This window comes from Dendrobates tinctorius, unplaced genomic scaffold (assembly GCF_039654945.1).
Source record: "Dendrobates tinctorius isolate UK_male_01 unplaced genomic scaffold, ASM3965494v1 ptg000073l, whole genome shotgun sequence".
Taxonomy (NCBI): Eukaryota; Metazoa; Chordata; class Amphibia; order Anura; family Dendrobatidae; genus Dendrobates; species Dendrobates tinctorius.
Window position 1 is genome coordinate 15,854,357 of NW_027361741.1, and position 19,608 is coordinate 15,873,964.

The 19,608-nt window shown below is 45.0% G+C and overlaps 1 protein-coding gene across 1 annotated transcript in view; it reads left to right on the forward strand.

Moving 5' to 3' along the window:
- Positions 1-19,608, forward strand: part of SEZ6L (seizure related 6 homolog like) — a 711,555-nt gene that overhangs the window by 463,169 nt on the left and 228,778 nt on the right. The window contains exon 7 of the mRNA XM_073582661.1: positions 16,799-16,964. Coding sequence (XP_073438762.1) covers positions 16,799-16,964 — 166 coding nt within the window. The remainder of the gene's footprint in view (positions 1-16,798; positions 16,965-19,608) is intronic.

Below are 19,608 nucleotides of genomic sequence, written 5' to 3' on the forward strand. Positions count from 1 at the left end.
AGGGCTCAGAAGGGAAGGAGCGCCATTTGACTTTTTGAAATGAAAATTAGCTACAATCGTTAGCGGATACCATGTCTTGTTTGGAGAGCCCCTGTGTGCCTAAACTTTGGAGCTCCCCCACAAATGACCCCATTTTGGAAACTAGACCCCCTAAGGAACTTATCTAGATGCATAGTGAGCATTTTGAACCCCCAGGTGCTTCACAAAAGTTTATAATGCAGAGCCGTGAAAATAAAAAATATTTTTTTTCCTCAAAAAATTATTTTTTAGTCCGCAATTTTTTATTTTCACAAGGATAACAGGAGAAATTGGACCCCAAAATCTGTTGTACAGTTTGTCCTGAGTACGCTGGTACCCTATATGTGGGGGAACCACTGTTCGGGCACACATTGGGGCTCGGAAGGGAAGTAGTGACATTTTGAAATGCTAACTTTGATGGAATGGTCTGCGGGCGTCATGTTACATTTGCAGAGCCCCTGATGTGCCTAAACTGTAGAAACCCCACACAAGTGACCCCATTTTGGAAACTAGACCCCCCAAGGAACTTATCTAGATGTGTGGTGAGCACCTTGAACCCCCCAAGTGCTTCACAGAAGTTAATGACTCAGAGCCGTGAAAATAAAAAATCTTTTTTTTCGTCAAAAAATGATTTTTAGCCCACAGGATAAATTGGACCACAATAGTTGTTGTCCAGTTTGTCTGGAGTACGCTGGTACCCCATATGTGGGGGGATCACTGTTTGGGCATACGTCAGGGCTTGGAAGGGAAGTAGTGACGTTTTGAAATGCCGGCTTGATGGAATGGTCTGCGGGCGTCATGTTATGTTTGCAGAGCCCCTGATGTGACTAAATTGTGGAAACGCCAACAAATGACCCCATTTTGGAAACTAGACCCCCCCAAGAAACTTATCTAGATGTGTGGTGAGCACTTTGAACCCCCAAGTGCTTCACAGAAGTTTATAACACAAAGCTGTGAAAATAAAAAATCATTTTTTTCCTCAAAAAATGATATTTTAGCTTGCAATTTTTTATTTTCACAAGGGTAACAGGAGAAATTGGACACAAAAGTTGTTGTCCAGTGTGTCCTGAGTATGCTGGTACCCCATATGTGGGGGGGAACCATTGTTTGGGCACACGTCAGGGCTCGAAATGGAAATAGTGACTTTTTAAATGCAGACTTTGATGGAATGGTCTGCGGTCATTGTTATGTTTGCAGAGCTCCTGATGTGCTTAAACATTAGAAACCCCCCACAAGTGACCCCATTTTGGAAACTAGACTTCCAAAGAACTTATCTAGATGTCTGGTGAGCACTTTGAACCCCCAAGTGCTTCCCAGAAGTTTATAATGCAGAGACGTGAAAATAAAAAAATCATTTTTTTCCACAAAAATAATTTGTTAGCCCCCAATTTTTTATTTACCCAAGGGTAACAGGAGAAATTAGACCCCGAAAGTTGTTGTGCAATTTTTCCTGAGTACGATGATACCCCATATGTTGGGGTAAACCACTGTTTGGGCACACGTCGGGGCTTGGAAGGGAGGGAGCACAGTTTGACTTTATGAACGCAAAATTGGCTGGAATCAATGGTGGCACCATGTCGCGTTTGAAGACCCCCTGATGTGCCTAAACAGTGGAAACCCCTCAATTCTAACTCCAACCCTAACCCCAACACACCCCTAACCACAACCCTTACCCCAACACATCCCTAACTCTAATCACAACCCTAACCATAACCCTAACCCCAACACACCCCTAACCCTAATCCCAACCCTAACCATAACCCTAACCACAAGCCTAACCCTAATCCCAACCTTAACCCCAACACACCCCTAACCCTAATCTTCACCTTAATTCGAACCCTAACCCTAATTCCAACCATGACCCTAATTCCAACCCTAACCCTATTTCCAACCCTAAGGCTAAGTGCACACGTACCGGAACTCTCGCGGAAATTACCGCGAGAATTCCGGAATTCCAGTCCGCGGGAAAATCGCATTTCAAATTCCCGCGATTTTCCCGCGGAAAAACTAGCATTTTGGAAGCGTATTTAGCTTGCAAAATGCTAGCGTTTTCCAAGCGATCTGTAGCATCGCTTGGAGAACTGATTGACAGGTTGGTCACACTCGTCAAACACAGTGTTTGACGAGTGTGACCAACTTTTTACTACTGAGGCCGCCTATGCGGCTTCAGTAGTAAAAGATAGAATGTAAAAAAAAAATAAAAAATAGTGTTATTCTCACCCTCCGACGTCCCGCGCATCCGTTCCCAGTAATCCTTTGCGAAAATGCCCGTGATGACGTCAGTTCTCGCGGGATCGCGATGTCTTGCGGTAATTCGCGATGACGTCGCGCGAATGACCGCGAGACTTCGCGATCCCGCGAGAATGGACGTCATCGCGGGCATTTTCGCAAAGGACTACTGGGAACGAGAGCGTGAAGAGAAGCGGGAAGGCTGCGCGGGACGCCGGAGGGTGAGAATAACAATATTTTTTATTTTTAAATTCTATTTTTTACAGGGATATGGTACCCAAAGCCCGGAGGACAGTCTCCTCTCCTCCGGACCATGGGTACCATCCGCAATTGTTCTGCTTACTTTCCGCATGGTGTGCACAGCCACATGCGGGAAGTAAGCGGAACAATGCATTCCTATGGGTGCGGGATCGCCGCGATTCCGCAAATTAATGAGCATGCTGCGGTTTTTACCGCGAAGTGATTCCGTCACGGTAAAAACCGCAGCATTAGCACAGCATTGCGGAATCCCATAGGAATGCATGGGATGCTTATTTTTCGCGTTTTCGCGGCAAAATCGCGCGGTTAAAACCGCTGCGGAAACGCGAAAAAAATGCCACGTGTGAACTCAGCCTTACCCTAACCCTAATTCCACCCTAACCCTAATTCCACCCTAACCCTAATTCCAACCCTAATCCTGACCCTAATTCCACCCAAACCCTAACCCTAATTCCAATCCTATCCCTATTTCCAACCCTAACCCTAATTCTAACCCTAATTCTAACCCTAACCCTAATGGAAAAATACAAATACAAATATTTTCTTTATTTTATTATTTGTGCCTACCTATGGGGGTGATAAAGGGGGGCTATTTACTTTTTATTTTATTTTGATCACAGTGAGAGTTTATCACAGTGATCAAAGTGAATGAATGGAATCTGCAGCCGGCAGATTCGAGTGGGCGCACTGCGCATTTTCCAAGATGGCAGCGCCCATGATCTGGGACCGCGGGACACCGGGAGCGACAGCGGCACTCGGAAGGTACCGGGGGTGGGAGGGGAGGTGATCGGAAGCTGGGGGGAGCACAGGGAAGGCGGGGGGAGCAGATGATGACAGCGGCGGCAGATCGCTGCTGTCTTTCAGTGGCGGGGCAGATCGCCCCGTTAGCCGATGGAGGGGGTCAGATCAGTGTCTCCATCCATGTCCGACGGTACTGCAGCATCGGCCATGGCTGGTTTATAATATTTCATCAAATTTCATTGATGCAATATTACTATCGCTCTGATTGGCTGTTTCACTTTTAACAGCCAATCAGAGCGATCGTAGGCATGTGGGGGCTAAGCCATGCCCCCTGGGGTTAACTATAAAGGGTCCTCTGTGTGCGGGTCAGGTGACCTTTCAGTGATCCCGGTCACCCGACCCGCAGGGGGGCTATCAATTCGTATTGGCACGACTTTTCATGACGCCTATGTGGCATCAAAGGTGAGGAAGGGGTTAATAAACAAAGACTTAAATAAAGAGTTAAATAAAGACACACACGAAAGCTGCGTGAAATGCAATATCTGTTTTTTTATTTAAAAAATTGCGTGGGCCCTCGCGTAATTTTCATAACCAGCAGAGGGAAAGCCTATGGCTGAGGGATGATGTTACTATTCTGGGAAGGAGCCAATAGCCCTGGTGCGGTGGCAAGTGGAGTGATCGTTGATATCACCTTTGTATTGTCAGGTGACATCAAGCCCAGAGGTAAATAATGGAGAGGCATCTGTAAAACGACCCCAATGCTAACCCCATAGTGAAATTATAAAAAACACACAGAATAAAGTCCTTTAATTGAATTAATGACCCAGACTTCTTTATTGAATCTGAAGTAAACCATACTCACATCTGTGCCCATTCCATTGAAGCCAACGTCTCTGTAAATGAATTAAAATAATAAACAACAGTATTCCTCAACTGTCCGCCAACAAGATAATCCATAATGTCCCACGTCAATCCTGATCACTTTGAGTGCAGTCACTGATGTGTCTGCTCTGACGGACAGCTGGCTACACACTGACACAGGAGGTAATCAATCCTGCAGTGTATAGTGCTGAGCTGCGGTGAGGAAATTCACCAGAGTTCATCAGCTGATGAGCCCCAGTGATCTCACGTATGACGTCAGCGCTATACACTGTAGAAGTGACGACGCTTCTGTCAGCGTATCTCCGGTGGCCGGTTAAAGAAGTCATATCTCCAGATGTGATTGTTCTACAAGTGAGATAGCCATGGGACACTCTGGAGTACATGGACTATGACGGACAAGAGAGTATATGGTTGTTTATTATTTTTGATGGTTACAGGGGACAAGGGCAACTGGGATTTAGTATTATGTGAGTATAATGTGTTTTTTTATTTGAATATGTATTTAATTATTTTACTTGTTTTTATTTTATTTTTTTAAAGTTTGAGCACAGGTGCCATCTGACGAGAGACTAATTCTCTGCTGACTAGCAGTAAGCTTTTTACTGCGGGTTACAGCTGCGGGGTCACACTGATGTCTGGCAGCATGATCCCTCAGTGCTCTGACGGCGGTGATAGTTACCGGCAGTAATGTTACCGCCTATTGGAACCACCGCACCAGTGTTTCCAATGCTGTCACACAGATAACAGTGAGGGAAACACCATAGGAAATCTATAAAAAATCGACAAATCTGCAAACATTTTTATACCTGGGTATTAGCTGCAGATTTTACTTACTTAATTGAAGTCAATGGGTGAAAAATGCTAAAAATCCACACAAAGAATTAACATGCTGAAGAAAAAAATGCACTGCAAATGCTCAAGGAATATTACTGATCATTTGCACAGCACTTCAGGATTCTCATTGAATTACGGTATCTGGCATATGGATTCCCTGGTATGTTTTGCCCATTTCCATTGCACACAGCCCAACATTGAGTTGTGACTTCCAGATCACTTCAGGAAACACTGAAGAGGTTCAGCATGTTATAAACTGCTGGAGACCAACCGAAGCGGCACTGATAAAAAATCAAGATGGCAGCTGCTAAGTATGAGACTAAAATGCAGGGAACGTACATTAGTAGCACTACTAAAATAAATGCCGGAGTGCTGTTTTAAAGCAAACAAGATAATAAAGATCAAAGAATTGTATCTAATTAACATCTAACTACAATATATACAATATATACAATATAACAGCTAAATCGAAAGGTCATTGCTCCCTGCTGATTCTCCTGGATCTCTCTGCCGCATTTGACACTGTGGATCACCAGCTCCTCCTCACTATGCTCCGCTCTATAGGCCTCAAGGACACAGCCCTCTCCTGGTTCTCCTCCTACCTCTCTGACCGCTCCTTCACTGTATCTTTTTCCAGCTCCTCTTCCTCTTCTCATCCCCTTACTATCGGGGTCCCGCAGGGCTCAGTCCTAGGCCCCCTCCTCTTCTCTTTATACACTGCCCCTATTGGACAAACAATCAGCAGATTTGGGTTCCAGTATCATCTCTATGCTGATGACACCCAATTATACACTTCTTCCCCTGACATCACCCCTACCCTAATTCAAAATACCAAGGATTGTCTGTCTGCTGTCTCTAACATCATGTCCTCCCTCTATCTGAAACTAAATCTCTCTAAAACTGAACTTCTTGTGTTTCTCCCCTCTACTAACCTCACTCTACCTAACATCGAAATAACCCTGGAGGGTTCAACCATAACTCCCAAGCAGCATGCCCGCTGTCTTGGGGTCATATTCGACACTGAACTTTCCTTTACTCCGTACATCCGATCACTCAGTCGCTCTTGTCACCTGCATCTTAAAAACATCTCCAGAATCCGACCTTTTCTCACCTTTGAAACTGCTAAGACTCTTACTGTCGCTCTTATTCATTCTCCTCTGGACTACTGCAACTCTCTTCTGATCGGTCTCCCTCTTACCAAACTTTCTCCTCTCCAATCCATCTTGAATGCAGCAGCCAGGGTCATATTTCTGTCCAGCCGCTTCACCGATGCCTCCATCTTGTGCCAGTCATTACACTGGCTACCTATTCGCTACAGGGTCCAGTATAAACTCATCTCTCTCACCCACAAAGCTCTCCACTGTTCTGCACCGCCTTATATCTCCTCTCTCATCTCTGTCTATCACCCTACACGTGCCCTCCGTTCTACAAATGACCTAAGACTAACATCCCCCTTAATCCGAACCTCGCATCTCCGTTTCCAAGACTTCTCTCGTGCTGCTCCAGCTCTCTGGAATGCACTTCCCCAGACGATCAGACTGATACCTAGCCCTGACCTATTCAAGCGCGCTTTGAAAACCCATCTCTTCAAACAAGCCTACCACATCAACTACTCAGCAAGCTAACTTTGCCCTGTTCCCTCCTTCCAAATATTATTCTGAATCTGCACCCTACTATTCATCTGTCTCCACACCCTTCATGCACATGATAACTGCACTTGATACTTGTCTATTGCACTTAAACACACGGGCTGATGACCGGATCATGCAGCTTTGTATGAAAATCCCTATTATAATTGCCAGACCTGAATTAACAAGCATTTCTCACCTACTGTGTCCCCCCATTTCCTTGTAGATTGTAAGCTTGTGAGCAGGGACCTCACTCCTAATGTCACTGTTTGAATTGTCTTAACTTGTATTGAATTTATTGTCTGTACTTGTCCCCGCTTAATTGTAAAGTGCTGCGGAATATGTTGGCGCTATATAAATAAAAATTATTATTATTATTATTAATATAGTAATTATTCTGCACTTATTATCCACTTTTGATTTCCACTTAAAGGGGTTTACGAGAGTAAACAATAGATAAGTTACTCATAGAATAGATCATCAGTAAGAGATTAGTGGGGGTTCAACACCTGGCATTTCCACCGATCAGCTGAAATCCAAGTTGTTGCTGAAATCCAAGTTGTTGCTGGATATAAGCACACGGCAGTCATGTACATTTTTGTGGCTGTTTCTGGGTACTGCAGCTTATTTCATATTTACTACTAATAGGTCATTAAATTTTTTAATTCCAGACAACTCCTTTTAACAGCAAATGATTGGTGGGATCTAAATAGTAATATCCAATTTATGGCAGCAACATATGAGGATATAGAAGAAAAACACTCCTGCATCCATATGAGAAGATGAAATATCAGGCCTATTTCCTATCAATTAATGATGGCAGTCACTTGCTGATGGATTTTAAGCCCAATAGTTCATTTTTAGTCGCAACAACGCAACAAAGAAGTGACAGCCAACATGTGCCCCGAACAGCCACAGGTGGAATCGTGATCCACCCACTGCTATTAACCCGTTAAATGCTGCTGTCAAACTCTGACTGCATCATTTAACACACCCTTCCGGCAAGCGAGCCAGAAATATGCACATCGTTGACCCCGACACATGATCGCGGGTCACCAATGTGTTGGCATGACAACCAGAGGTCTCCTGCAGACCTCTATAGTTGTCACTGCCGGATTGCTATGAGCACTGCCCGGTGGTCGGCGCTCATAGCAAGTCAACAATTCTGCTACATTCAGGCGATCTGATCATCACCTGTATGCAGCAGAGCCGATGAGGTTATGGCAGCTTCTAGTCTCCCATGGAGACTATTGAAGCATGACAAAAGCAAAAAAAAGTTTTTAAAAATATTAAAAATTAAATAAGTAAATAAATGTTCAAATCGCTACTCTTTTGCCCCACTCAAAACAAAGCAATAAAAAAAAATCTAACATACGCCTATTTGGTATCGCTGCATTCAGAATCGCTCGATCTATCAATATAAAAAAAGAATTAACCCGATCGCTAAATGGAGTAATGAGAAAAAAAAGTCAAAACGCCAGAATTTTTTTGATCGCCGCAACATTGCATTAAAATGCAATACCGGGAGATCAAAAATCGTATCTGCACCAAAATGATATCATTAAAAACGTTAGCTCAGTGCGCAAAAAATAGGTCCTCACACAACCAAATATCACAAAAAGTGGAGATGGCACAATTTTTCTTTAAACAAACTTTGGAATTTTTTTTACCACTTAAATAAACAAGAACCTAGACATGTTTGGTGTCTATGAACTCGTAATGACCTGGAGAATCATAATGGATGGTCAGTTTTAGCATTTAGTGAACGTAGTATAAAAAACAAAACAAAAAACAATTATAGAATTGCACTTTTTTTGCAATTTCGCCGCACTTGGAATTTGTTTCCCATTTTCCAGTACATGATATGTTAAAACCAATGGTGTCGTTCAAAAGTACAACTCGTCCTGCAAAAAACAAACCATCACAGGGCTGTATTGACCAAAAAATAAAGTTATGGTTCTAGGAAGAAGGGGAGCAAAAACGAAAACGCAAAAACAAAAATACCTCCGGTCATGAAGGGGTTAAAGACTCAGTTTTCCTATAATAATAATAAATCTTTATTTTTATGGTGCCAACATATTCCACAGCACTTTACAATTCAACAGTTCATATACAAGTCATAAGTAACAACGTTAGCGATAATACAATAATTAAAGCAAAGATAATGATGACCTTGCCCATAAGAGCTTACAATTTACAATGAGGTGGGGAGAGACTCAAAGTACAGGTGCTTATTTACAATTGTGGTCCAGCCACCTTGAGGGAATGGGGATAAATAAAGGTTGCATGAGGTTATCACCAGCCAGTATGTGTGGTGATAGGCCACTCTAAACAGATGTGTTTTTAGGGGGCACTTAAAACTGTATAAGTTGTGGTTAGTCCTGATTTCTTTGGGTAGAGCACAAAGGAAAGGCTGCGTAGCACTCCTCTGTAGGTGGGTGCACAAATAGGATTCCACTCCACAATAATGTAAAAATAGATTTGGAGTGCCAAATCTATTTTTACATTATTGGGGTAGAGCATTACATAGGATTGGTCCAATTTGTGATAAGTCTTGGAGTCAGGAGTGGGAGGTACGAATTAGTTTGGATGTTAGTCGATAGTTGCTTGCGGAGCGTAACAAGCTGTTAGGTCGATAAACAGAAATGAGGGAGTAAATGTAGGGGGGTGCCGCACTGTGGAGAGCTTTGAGGGTGAGAACAAGCAGTTTAAATTGGATCCTATACTGCCTGGGCAGCCAGTGCAATGAATGACACAGAGCAGAGGTGTCTGAGTACTGATTAGCCAGACAAACAACCCTGGATGCTGCTTTAAGGATGGACTGTGAGGGTAAAGTCGAGTGAGCATTACAGTAGTCCAGGTGGAAGTGGATCAGGGCAACAGTGAGCATTTTTGTTATTTCCATGGTGAGAAAAGGGCGGATTCTAAAGATGTTCTGTAGGTGTAAGCAGCAAGAGCAGGCAAAAGATTGTATATGGGAGGTGAAGGAAAGATTGGTGTCAACCATAACACCCAGACAACGTGCCTGCTGCTGGGGCATTATTGTGGTGCCAGATGTGGAGAGGGAGATGTCAGCTTTAGGGAGGTCAGCAGACAGCGGGAGCAGAAGACGTTCAGTTTTGGAAAGGTTCATTTTCAGATAGAGAGCGGACATGATGTTGGAGACAGACAGTCACTGTTGTTCTGTAGTAACGCGGGGGTAAGGTCAGGGGATGACATGTATAGTTGTGTGTCATCAGCATAAAGACGGTACTGAAAGCCAAATTTGCTGATGGTTTGTCCAATTGGGGCCATGTAGAGAGAGAAGAGAAGAAGACCAAGGACTGAACCCTGAGGGACTTCAATAGTGTGAGGAAGAGGAGCAGAAATGGAGCCAGGGAACGATACACTGAATGAGCATTCAGAAAGATAGGAAGAGAACCAGGAGAGAGCAGTGTGCTTTATGCCTATTGATTAGAGCATGCAGAGTAGAAGGTGGTGGTCAACAGTGTCAAAAGCTGTTGAGAAGGTTGAGGAGAATGAGCAGAGAGTGAGCACTGTTACAAATTGTTGTAAGCAGGTCGTTGGTCTCCTTGAGTGGAGTTTCTGTAGATTGTAGGGGGCGGAAGCCAGACTGTGATGGATCTAGGAGAGAGTGAGTGTAGAGGTAATGGGTAAGGTGGGAGTAGACCCGGCACTCCAAGAGTTTAGAGATGTAGAGGAGATTGGAGACTGGTCTGTAGTTATTTGTACAGGATGGGTGGAGAGAGGGTTTTTTTTTTAAATAGCGGAGTAATGATATAGTGTTTGAAGGAGGAGGGGAAAATATCAGAGGAGAGGGAGAGATTGAAGATTTTAGTTAAGTGAGTAGTGATGACTAGAGTGTTACGGGCTGGCGGAATGCACCAAATAATAAAGATGGAATAATATATGAGGTGCGTTCGCAGCCTGGGACCCACTGTGCAGAGATGACCAACTGCAGCTAGCAGCTATACAATGAGGAGAAGGCGTGAAGGAGAAAGCCGGACACTGGTGGGTAACCACTCACCCGGTACTAGCAGGGATGAACTCCGTTACTTCACATAGTTCGCGCCAGCCGGCGAACAACCGCAACCTGTTAACGTCACAGGTCACGGTAATGTGAACCACCACTTGGAGTTGGTGCAATATCCGCTCTGACAGACGCCACTAACCAGCCTGTCAACGGTGCTGGAAAGCGCACATACGGCGCACGGCACTGTTCTGGCGGACGCTGCGGTAGCAGTAGACCAGGAGGCCTGTACTGGACATTGCCCAAGACGCTAGTGGACGATGAGGAGACACATTGTGGCGCTAAGCAGTGTCAGAGCTACAGTGCTGACTCAGATTCCTAACCCTAACTCATACGTAATATCCAAGGAGAGGGGAATTATAATGCGTCAGTCACCAGGCTCATTCATCTGTCGTCACACATACACTAGCACTATAGCCTCAGAGTCTATCATAGCGCTGTGATGTCACAGGTGACTGGATACTCCGCCTCCAGCAGGGCGAATTTCTATGACACCCATGACCCTGGATACACCACCTCCAGCAGGGCAAATTTAAACAATGTAACGTGCTGCCGGATACACCGCCTCCAGCAGGCGAATTTCAATAATTACACTTGCATCTGAATACATCGCCTCCAGCAGGGCGAATTTACAGAGTTAAGGGAAACACCAGGGAAACCGATACAATGGAGTCCCCTGCAATAGGGAACGGGGACGTGGAGAACTCCTGCACTCCCCTGAGTCAGTGTCTCTACACTCCTGATGGTCCCTAGGCAGGTTCCGCACCTGGCGACGAGCAGGATACCTAAAAACCCTAGCTCGCCCTGCACCTATCCCTTTCTAATGAATTGGACGGTGCAGAAACTAATCCCACCACTGCACTAAAACACACATAAGGAAAGATACAAACAGGGAAAAACCACTTAGCTTTGCTCTGTTGCTATTGCTCCAAGCAACAGAGTCCAGCACCTGAGTGCAGCTTTCCTCCTGAATAGCTGCTACTTCACCAAAGCTTTGTCAGAGCTGCAAGGAAACTCTCACTGCTGTTCCTTCCACATCAGGACTCTGACTGAGCTGTAAGGAACTCTTCTCCAGCTCCTTCCTCCACCAAGGATGGTTGGAAATGACCAATATCACCAACAGTGAGTGAGACCACCTGACTCTCCTTTATAGACAAGAGCCAGAGCAATCACACCTGCTAGTGATTCCTGTGTAATAATACAAGCCACCACCGGGGGCAAAACTAGAACTAAAGACACCACTGTGTAATGACCCTAATGGCCACCGGGGCAAAAGTAACTTTAAGTAAACAGCGTAAAGGAAAAAAAAAAGGTTACATGTGCTTTTATCTGTCACAATCCAGCATGGATCGTGACAGTCGCATGGTGGGGCGGCCATGCGAACCTTTTATAGCCGAGTCCTTCCGGAACCTTCCTGATCCCCCTGATGGTCCAATTAGAACTGGAGAAGGACCTGTGCATGTGACTCCTGGTCCCCTATGGGATATCGTCCCACGAGCATGCTCAGTGGAGGACGGAAGGACTTAGACTCTGGAGTCTTTTGCTGCTGGCCAGGCTGCATTGTCATAACTGGACCAGAGCTGGCAGCAGCACCGAACCCACACTGCTGGTGTGAGCAGATTGCCGGGATCGAGGAGTCTGCTGAGCAGGCTCCACTGCGGCCGAAGAAGAATGGGAGACCATCGACGGCAAGGCTCGGGATTCCAGCTGTGCAGTGCCTGGAACCCGACGCCTAACATTACCCCCCTCCTAGGGCCCCCTCCCCTCTGAGCCTCACTGCACTCAAATGCCACAATATGGAGCGGGCGTGAATATTCTCCACTGGCTCCCAGGTCCGAGCCTCTGGACCATGACCCTTCCAGTCCACCAAATAAAACTTTGCCATGCACTACCCTGCATCCCACGATGACATTAACCTCAAACTCATCCGAAGACAGGTCGGATGTCCCGGAAGATGACTCGGAAAACCAGGACAGTGAGCAGGCTTAAGGAGGGACACATGAAAGGTGTCAGAAATGGCCAAGTGGGGGGGAAGGGCCAGGCGATAGACCACAGGATTGACTTGCTCCAGGACCTTGAAGGGACCAATGTAGTGCAGCGCAAACTCGGTGGACTTGAACCGCAGCCTGATATTATGGGTAGAGAGCCACACCAAGTCGCCAGGGACAAAAGTCTGAGCGGGACACCGGTGCATGTCGGCGAATGCCCTCATTCTCTCCTTAGAGGCCCGGATGGCATCCTGAGTGTGGTCCCAAATGTCGCGAGCGTCCACTGCCCAGTCTGCCACCCTGGAATCAGTGGAAGACACTGGCATTGGGACAGGGATGCACAGATGCTGGATACTGCATTATTCAAGGCAAATTCTGCCCACGGTAGTAAGGATGCCCAGTCATCCTGCCTGGCCCAGACAAAATGTCGCAGGTATGTGACCAGAGTTTGGCTAGCTCTCTCAACCAACCCGTTCGTCTCGGGGTGATAGGCGGAAGGCAAATTTAGCTCGATGCTGAGCAGACTGCAGAGCTCCCTCCAAAACCGAGACGCAAACTGAGGACCCCGATTGCTAACAATCTTGTCCGGAATACCGTACAAATGAAATACGTGCTTAAAGAACAGCGCAGCTAGACCTCGAACAGAAGGCAGCCGCATGAGTGGCACCAGATGCACCATTTTAGAAAAATGATCAGTGACCACCCAGATGACCGTGCTGCCGCTAGATTTGGGCAGGCCAAACACAAAATCCATGCCGACCATCTCCCAGGGTCTGTCTGCCACCGGCAAGGGGTAAAGTAACCCAGCCGGTATCTGCCTAGAGGACCTGTTCCGAGCACAGGAGACGCATGCCTGAATATATTCTCTCGAGTCCCGAGCCATATGTGGCCACCAATAAGTCCTTGCCAGGAGTTCCGTGGTCCGCCTTGTTCCAAAGTGACCGCCCACCCTAGACGCGTGAGCCAACGAGAGAACCTCTGGCCGCAGGCGGGGAGGAACAAAGGTCTTGCCCGGCGGCGCTGACTCAAGAGCGACTGGGGCCATGGTCCTCAGACTCTCGAAGGGGACGATTAGCCAAGGCTCCACCTCCTCCTCCTCCATTGATATCACCGACCGAGAGAGGGCATCAGCCCGGATGTTCTACTCTCCGGACAGATAGTGCAGGGTGAAGCGGAAACGGGAGAAGAAAAGCGACCACCTGACTTGGCGAGAGTTCAAGCGCTGGGCTGTTTGCAAGTACACCAGGTTTTTATGGTCAGTGTACACCTGAAAGGGAAACTCGGAGAAGGCCAACTTCATTGCCAGCAGCTCCCTGTCCCCAATGGAGTAGTTTCTCTCTGCCGGTGAAAAGGTCTTTGAGAAAAAGAAGCAGGGATGCTTCCGACCTTGAGCATCCTTCTGGAAAAGGACTGCTCCAGCACCGACAGACGAGGCATCTACCTCTAGGATAAAGGGTTTATCCACATTGGGACGATGTAGGATAGGAGCACCAGCAAAATGGGTCTTAAGGGCAGAGAAGGCCGCTGAGACCTGTTCCGAACAAACCTTGGGATTGGCTCCCTTCTTGGTGAGGGCGACCAAAGAAGCCACCAGGGTAGAGAATGGGAAGAATGGGAGACCGTCGACGGCAATGCTCGGGATTCCCGCTGTGCATCGCCCGGAATCCGACGCCTTACATGGAGAGAGAGACTGGAGGAGATGTGAGGGAATGGGATCAGTAGTGCATGTCATAGGACGATAAGAGATGAGCCTGGGGACTTCTGTGACGGGGTCAAATGTGGAGAGTGTGGCGGGGTCAAATGAGGAGATGCAGGGAGAGATGGGAGTCACAGCACTTGGTGGCTAGGAGCCAATTTCCTGATGGATATTCTCTATTTTCTCAGTAAAGTGTGAGGCTAGATCATAAGCCCAAATGTCTTTGATAGGGGCCAGTGTTTTTGGACTGAGGAGGGAGTGAAAGGTGTCATAAAGTTTTTTTGGCTTGTTAGATAGTGAGCGGATGAAGGTGGTGAAGTAGGTCTGTTTGGCAAGGTGAAGGGCAAAATTATAGGTTTTACTCATTAGGCATTCAGCACTCCTAGAGCATTGCTGGAGAAATCTCGTTCGCGATGTAACCCAGGGCTGTTTTACTCTTTATTTGGAGGTTCTGAGGGTTTTGTCAATGGTGCTTCTGAGAGTGTCATTGTAGTGGTATACAGCCAGATCAGGACAGTAAAAAGAGAAGATTGGGGACAATGATGAGTGTAGCGAGTCTGAAAATGTATGAGGGTTAATGGCTTGTAGATTTCTGCATGTGTGGTAGGTAGGAGTGTACTGGGGTGGGTGAGGATTTGTGAGTGTCAAGGAGAGGATTTTGTGGTCAGAGAGGAGAAGAGGTGAGTTATCTAGGTAGGAGATTTAACAGAGCGAGACAAAGACCAGATCAAAGGAGTTAGTGTCTTTTCACATGAAACAAAGAATGAACAGTCCAAATTTCAGTATGGTCGACCATCTCTCTTAAACATTACAACAAATTTACCAGTTAAAGTAGCCAGTGAATCACCCTGTATATAGACCAAGACCGATATTATTGCCATACAGTGAACATATAATCAAAGATTCTAGTTCTGCAGACCATAAAATGGATTACAGTACAGTTATATATATTGACTCAAAAGGATGTTCTTTCTGATGGGAGTCTTTAATTTTCCTGTCTTTTCCAACTCACCAAGACCGACATGATAATTTGTTCTAGCCACGAGTCACCTGCAGAGTTTGAAACACCAAAATTTAGCCAAAATGCTGTCAGCTTGTGCACTCCCCACTGTTCTGTAGGACACAAACCTATGACATGTGGCCTCTAAAACGAAGAGAGGTAGGACAGGGAGCCCATGATTCCCAATTCAACAATATCAGCATATGTAGATGCTGATATACCGTAGTTGAAAACGGTGCTCACTCTAGGATTCCGGTGGCCCCACTAAGTAAGTGGGCCTAGAGCAACTGTCCCACTTTCTTCACCTACCCCACATACTTTGCGACTGTCTAATAGACCTTCATGTATCTCAGCTTTCAATCTTCACTGAATTTTTTTCCTGCCAAAATCTATTTAAAGAAACAAGGTTACATTCCGTTGTATGGAATACTACAGAAATATTCATCACTAGAAGTATTTGTTTAGTAGAGTAAAACATCTCTGTCATATGGTGTTATATGGAGGCATCATATGGCAGTACACGGAGAGCCTATATCTCTGTCATGTACATTAAGTCCTAACCTGTGATACAGTATGTGCAGTTATTTATGTATCTACATTATTTCTTCATATAAGGATATGTAAAAATAAAACACAGAAGTCACTGACTAATATTTTCATATTCAGCCACGTTAATTCAAATCAATCTTTTTAGATAGATGATGAGAAAGCTTGCCGGCTTGTTGAATATGTCTAAGAAAAGAAATTCCCATTGAAGCATATTTCCGAAAAAATTACCGTGCCTGTAATAAAATACAGCTGGCTTTCTAAAACTGCAATTTTTCTATCTACAAAAACATTAAAAGCTGAAAAAAGAGGTAAAATTAATTAAGTGCTTACAGGTGAAAAATAATGCAAAGACGCACAACACACAGTATTTCATCTCCATCTTTCCAAATAGGTCTCTGTTCTTACTGATTCCATACTTAAAGGATGCATCCTACATTACATATCCTTTTTATAATGGATGGCACTATGGATTATTTACCGGGAAGTGTAAGGTAGCAGACAAGAATATTCTGCCTATTGGGAGGAAAGATCAGCCACAGCCCTGGCTTCCCACTAATGTTCAATGTGTCCAAAGGCGGGAACAGTGGCGCTGGTGCTGATTGGGCACAGAGCTTGGGTGATGTAACAACCGCACATGAGCACCGGGAATGTGTGTACCTACACAGCTGGAACGGCATTGACACCGGAGGTGAGTATGAGTGTTTTTATTTTAATGGGGTCAAACATGAGGAATGAGAAGGAGTTGTCCTAGTAGTGGACAACCACTTTCAAAATTGGGACTAAAAAAGGTCCATATCTCTGGAACCATATGGGAGATTTAAGAAAAACAGAAAATGTAATTCTCAGGGGAGCAATGAGAATAAAATAAGAGCAATAGGTGATCGCTTCTGAAATGGTTAAAATGGTGACAGGTCCTCCTTAATATCTCTTTATGTCTTTCTTTAGCTCCTTGTGGAGGAAGAGTTCAAAATGCCACTGTTGGAAGAGTTCTGTCCCCAAATTTCCCAAGCAACTACAGCAACAATCTTTTTTGTGCATGGACAATAGATGCTCCAGGAGGGCAGAAATTGCATCTGCATTTTGAGAAGTTCATTTTGACTGAAAAAGATAGGTAATTATTTTATGATTAAATGTTGTCCCAAAATTACAGTATATTTTCTTAATTTTGTGCAACCACTAGATCTACTATGGATGTATTAGTTTTTAAATACAGCTGGAATAAAAATCACTACATTAATTCTTTCACTCACTCTCGTAATCCTCAAATCCAACTTAACAAATGACTCTTAGAAAGGTGAAGAAGAGAATGTAATACCCCCTCTGAAGCCCCTGTTATTTATTGTGTGAAAATTGTATTTTATTGCATGTTTTATCCTCCTGGAGGCCTCAGTAACTGTTAGTTAGAAGTGACAGCTGTTCCCCACCTTAGTGCTGAGCTGTCTGTGCAGTGATTGACAGTTCAGTTCTACAATCTGGGACTAAGAGGTACTGAACGGTACCTGAACCCAAACCCGACCCCCATTCAGATGAATGGGGACCTGAACATCCGTTGTTTGCCAGTGCGGCAAACAGAGGCTCTGAGCAGAGATAAGATTATTATTGCCTGTCAGGAAGCTGCGGTTACCACGCTGTCAGATAACAGAAGCCAGCAGCTGTGACTGGCAATAAAAAGTTTACCGCTGGTCACAGGCATCGGCTGATGAGAGAGTATTACTCCCATCAGCCTACACCTGCTGTTGCTGACAAAAGCGAGCACAGACAACACTGATAGCAGTATTCATCAGCCAGCACCTGTGCTATAAATTTATTTTAAAAAATGACTTTGGTCTCTTCTGTGAAGAATATTGCGGATATAATTTCAGGCCAATCATTTGAATCCTTTCTGTCATGGGATTATAAAATGCCCTTCAGCATACAGAAGTATGACAACACCTAGATCAGCAGAGGTAGGTCAAGGCTCAAAAGGTTCTGAGTGACAGATCTCACGCCGTGAGACAGCCAGCTCACAGCAGGACTAAGGCTTGCTTGCAATATAGAGTCACACTAAAGCTGCCAAAGAACATTCTAGAATTATAATTTTATAAGGAGTTATGGAGATATTATACATACTAGCTGTACATCGTGTACATTTTTGACATTTCTGGAACAAACAGAATGCCTCCCAGGGTCTCGATTCGTTCTAACACACAAGGAAGGGGAGATATGTAGAATGGCTAATAGGAACCAGTTAGCAAAGATGTGTTTAGTCTCAACTCATAGCAGGGGTCCGGCTGGATCCATTAGTGCCAAAACCGCCTCCCTAGGACCGTCCATTAAACAGTTATGACTCCATCTTAGGTTTTGGAGTTTTTAGCTGCTAGAGGCAAGGGGAGGCAACTTAAGTTAAGCCCAGAGGGCAGGACGTCAGTGTCACAAAGGAGAAAAAGGCTAGCATAAGGCCAAGTGGTCTCTCTCTCTATTATGCATGCTGTCAAATTTGAAATGGGGGTCACGTTGAGTAACCTGCTGTGAGGGACGTAGATGCCAGCTGACAGTCCATGCCACCTGCGGGCCAGTGCAAATGTGGTCAAATAACATCCCGGTAATTGACATGATCCATCTGCTTTTATCTTATTTCTTGTCCTACGTATCTGACCATTGTATACAGCATGTGTAACCCTCGTGTATATATTGCAATGTCTAGTGTGCCCTTATGTTGATTAAATATATAATTTAACCTTAGGCTGCTCTTTTATCTCGATCCACAAATCCACATGTCCGTTTCTCAGTTTAACTTTCCATGCTACCGGGGCTGGTTTCTGGCTCGATATAATCCTGTTAATGGACCGGGCTTATATCTAACGAGGAACTGATGGCCATACTACAGAGCTGGCAGTGCTCTGTTTCACTGGTGCTAGTGAAAGGGGCCTTTCAGCTTGTCAGGGTTGTGAGTGAGTGTGGTGCTACATCAACGACTGCGTGGGTCACATCCTCTCACTCCTCATACCTTCTTAAGCCCAAGTGGACAAACTGTGTAAAACTGTACCAAGCTGACTTTACGTGTCCCCATAGGTTGGTGATCCGTCTAACATAATAGTCACGTCGGGCGGGGTGGCGAGGTGCAGATTCATCACATCTTCTATTTTTGATAACCAGGGAAAACTGACAAATGTGGGCTGCAACCCTCAGCTGTCAGCTTTATCATGGCTGGTTATTAAGAATAGAGAGGTCCCTATGCCATTTTTTAAAATTATTTAAATAAATAATTTAAAAAAACGGGATGAGATCCTCCCTCCTGTTTTTGACAACCAGTCAAGCTAAACCAAACAGCGGGGGCTGGTATTCTCAGGCTGGTAAAGGGCCATAAATATTAGCTACGCCAGGTTAAAAATAGCAGCTCGTAGCCACCCCAGAAAAGGTGTATCTATTAGAAAAGCTAATTCTGGCACTTTGCCCAGCTTTTCCCTCTTGTCCTGCTGCGGTCACAAGTGGGGTAATATTTGTGGGGTTAATGTCAGCTGTTTTATGGCTGCTGACATCAAGCCCACAGGTTAGTAATGGAGAGACTTCTATAAGACACCTCTCTATTACTAACCACATGGTTTGATTGTAAAAATGACACAGCCAGAATAAAATCCTTTATTTAAAAAAAGACCCTGACTCCTTTATTTGAAATAAAAATAAAAAAGCAGAGTCATACTCACCTCATGCCCATTCCATTGAAGCCCTTGATCCCCGTAAAAAATAGAAAATAATAAACAACCATGACAGTGCCA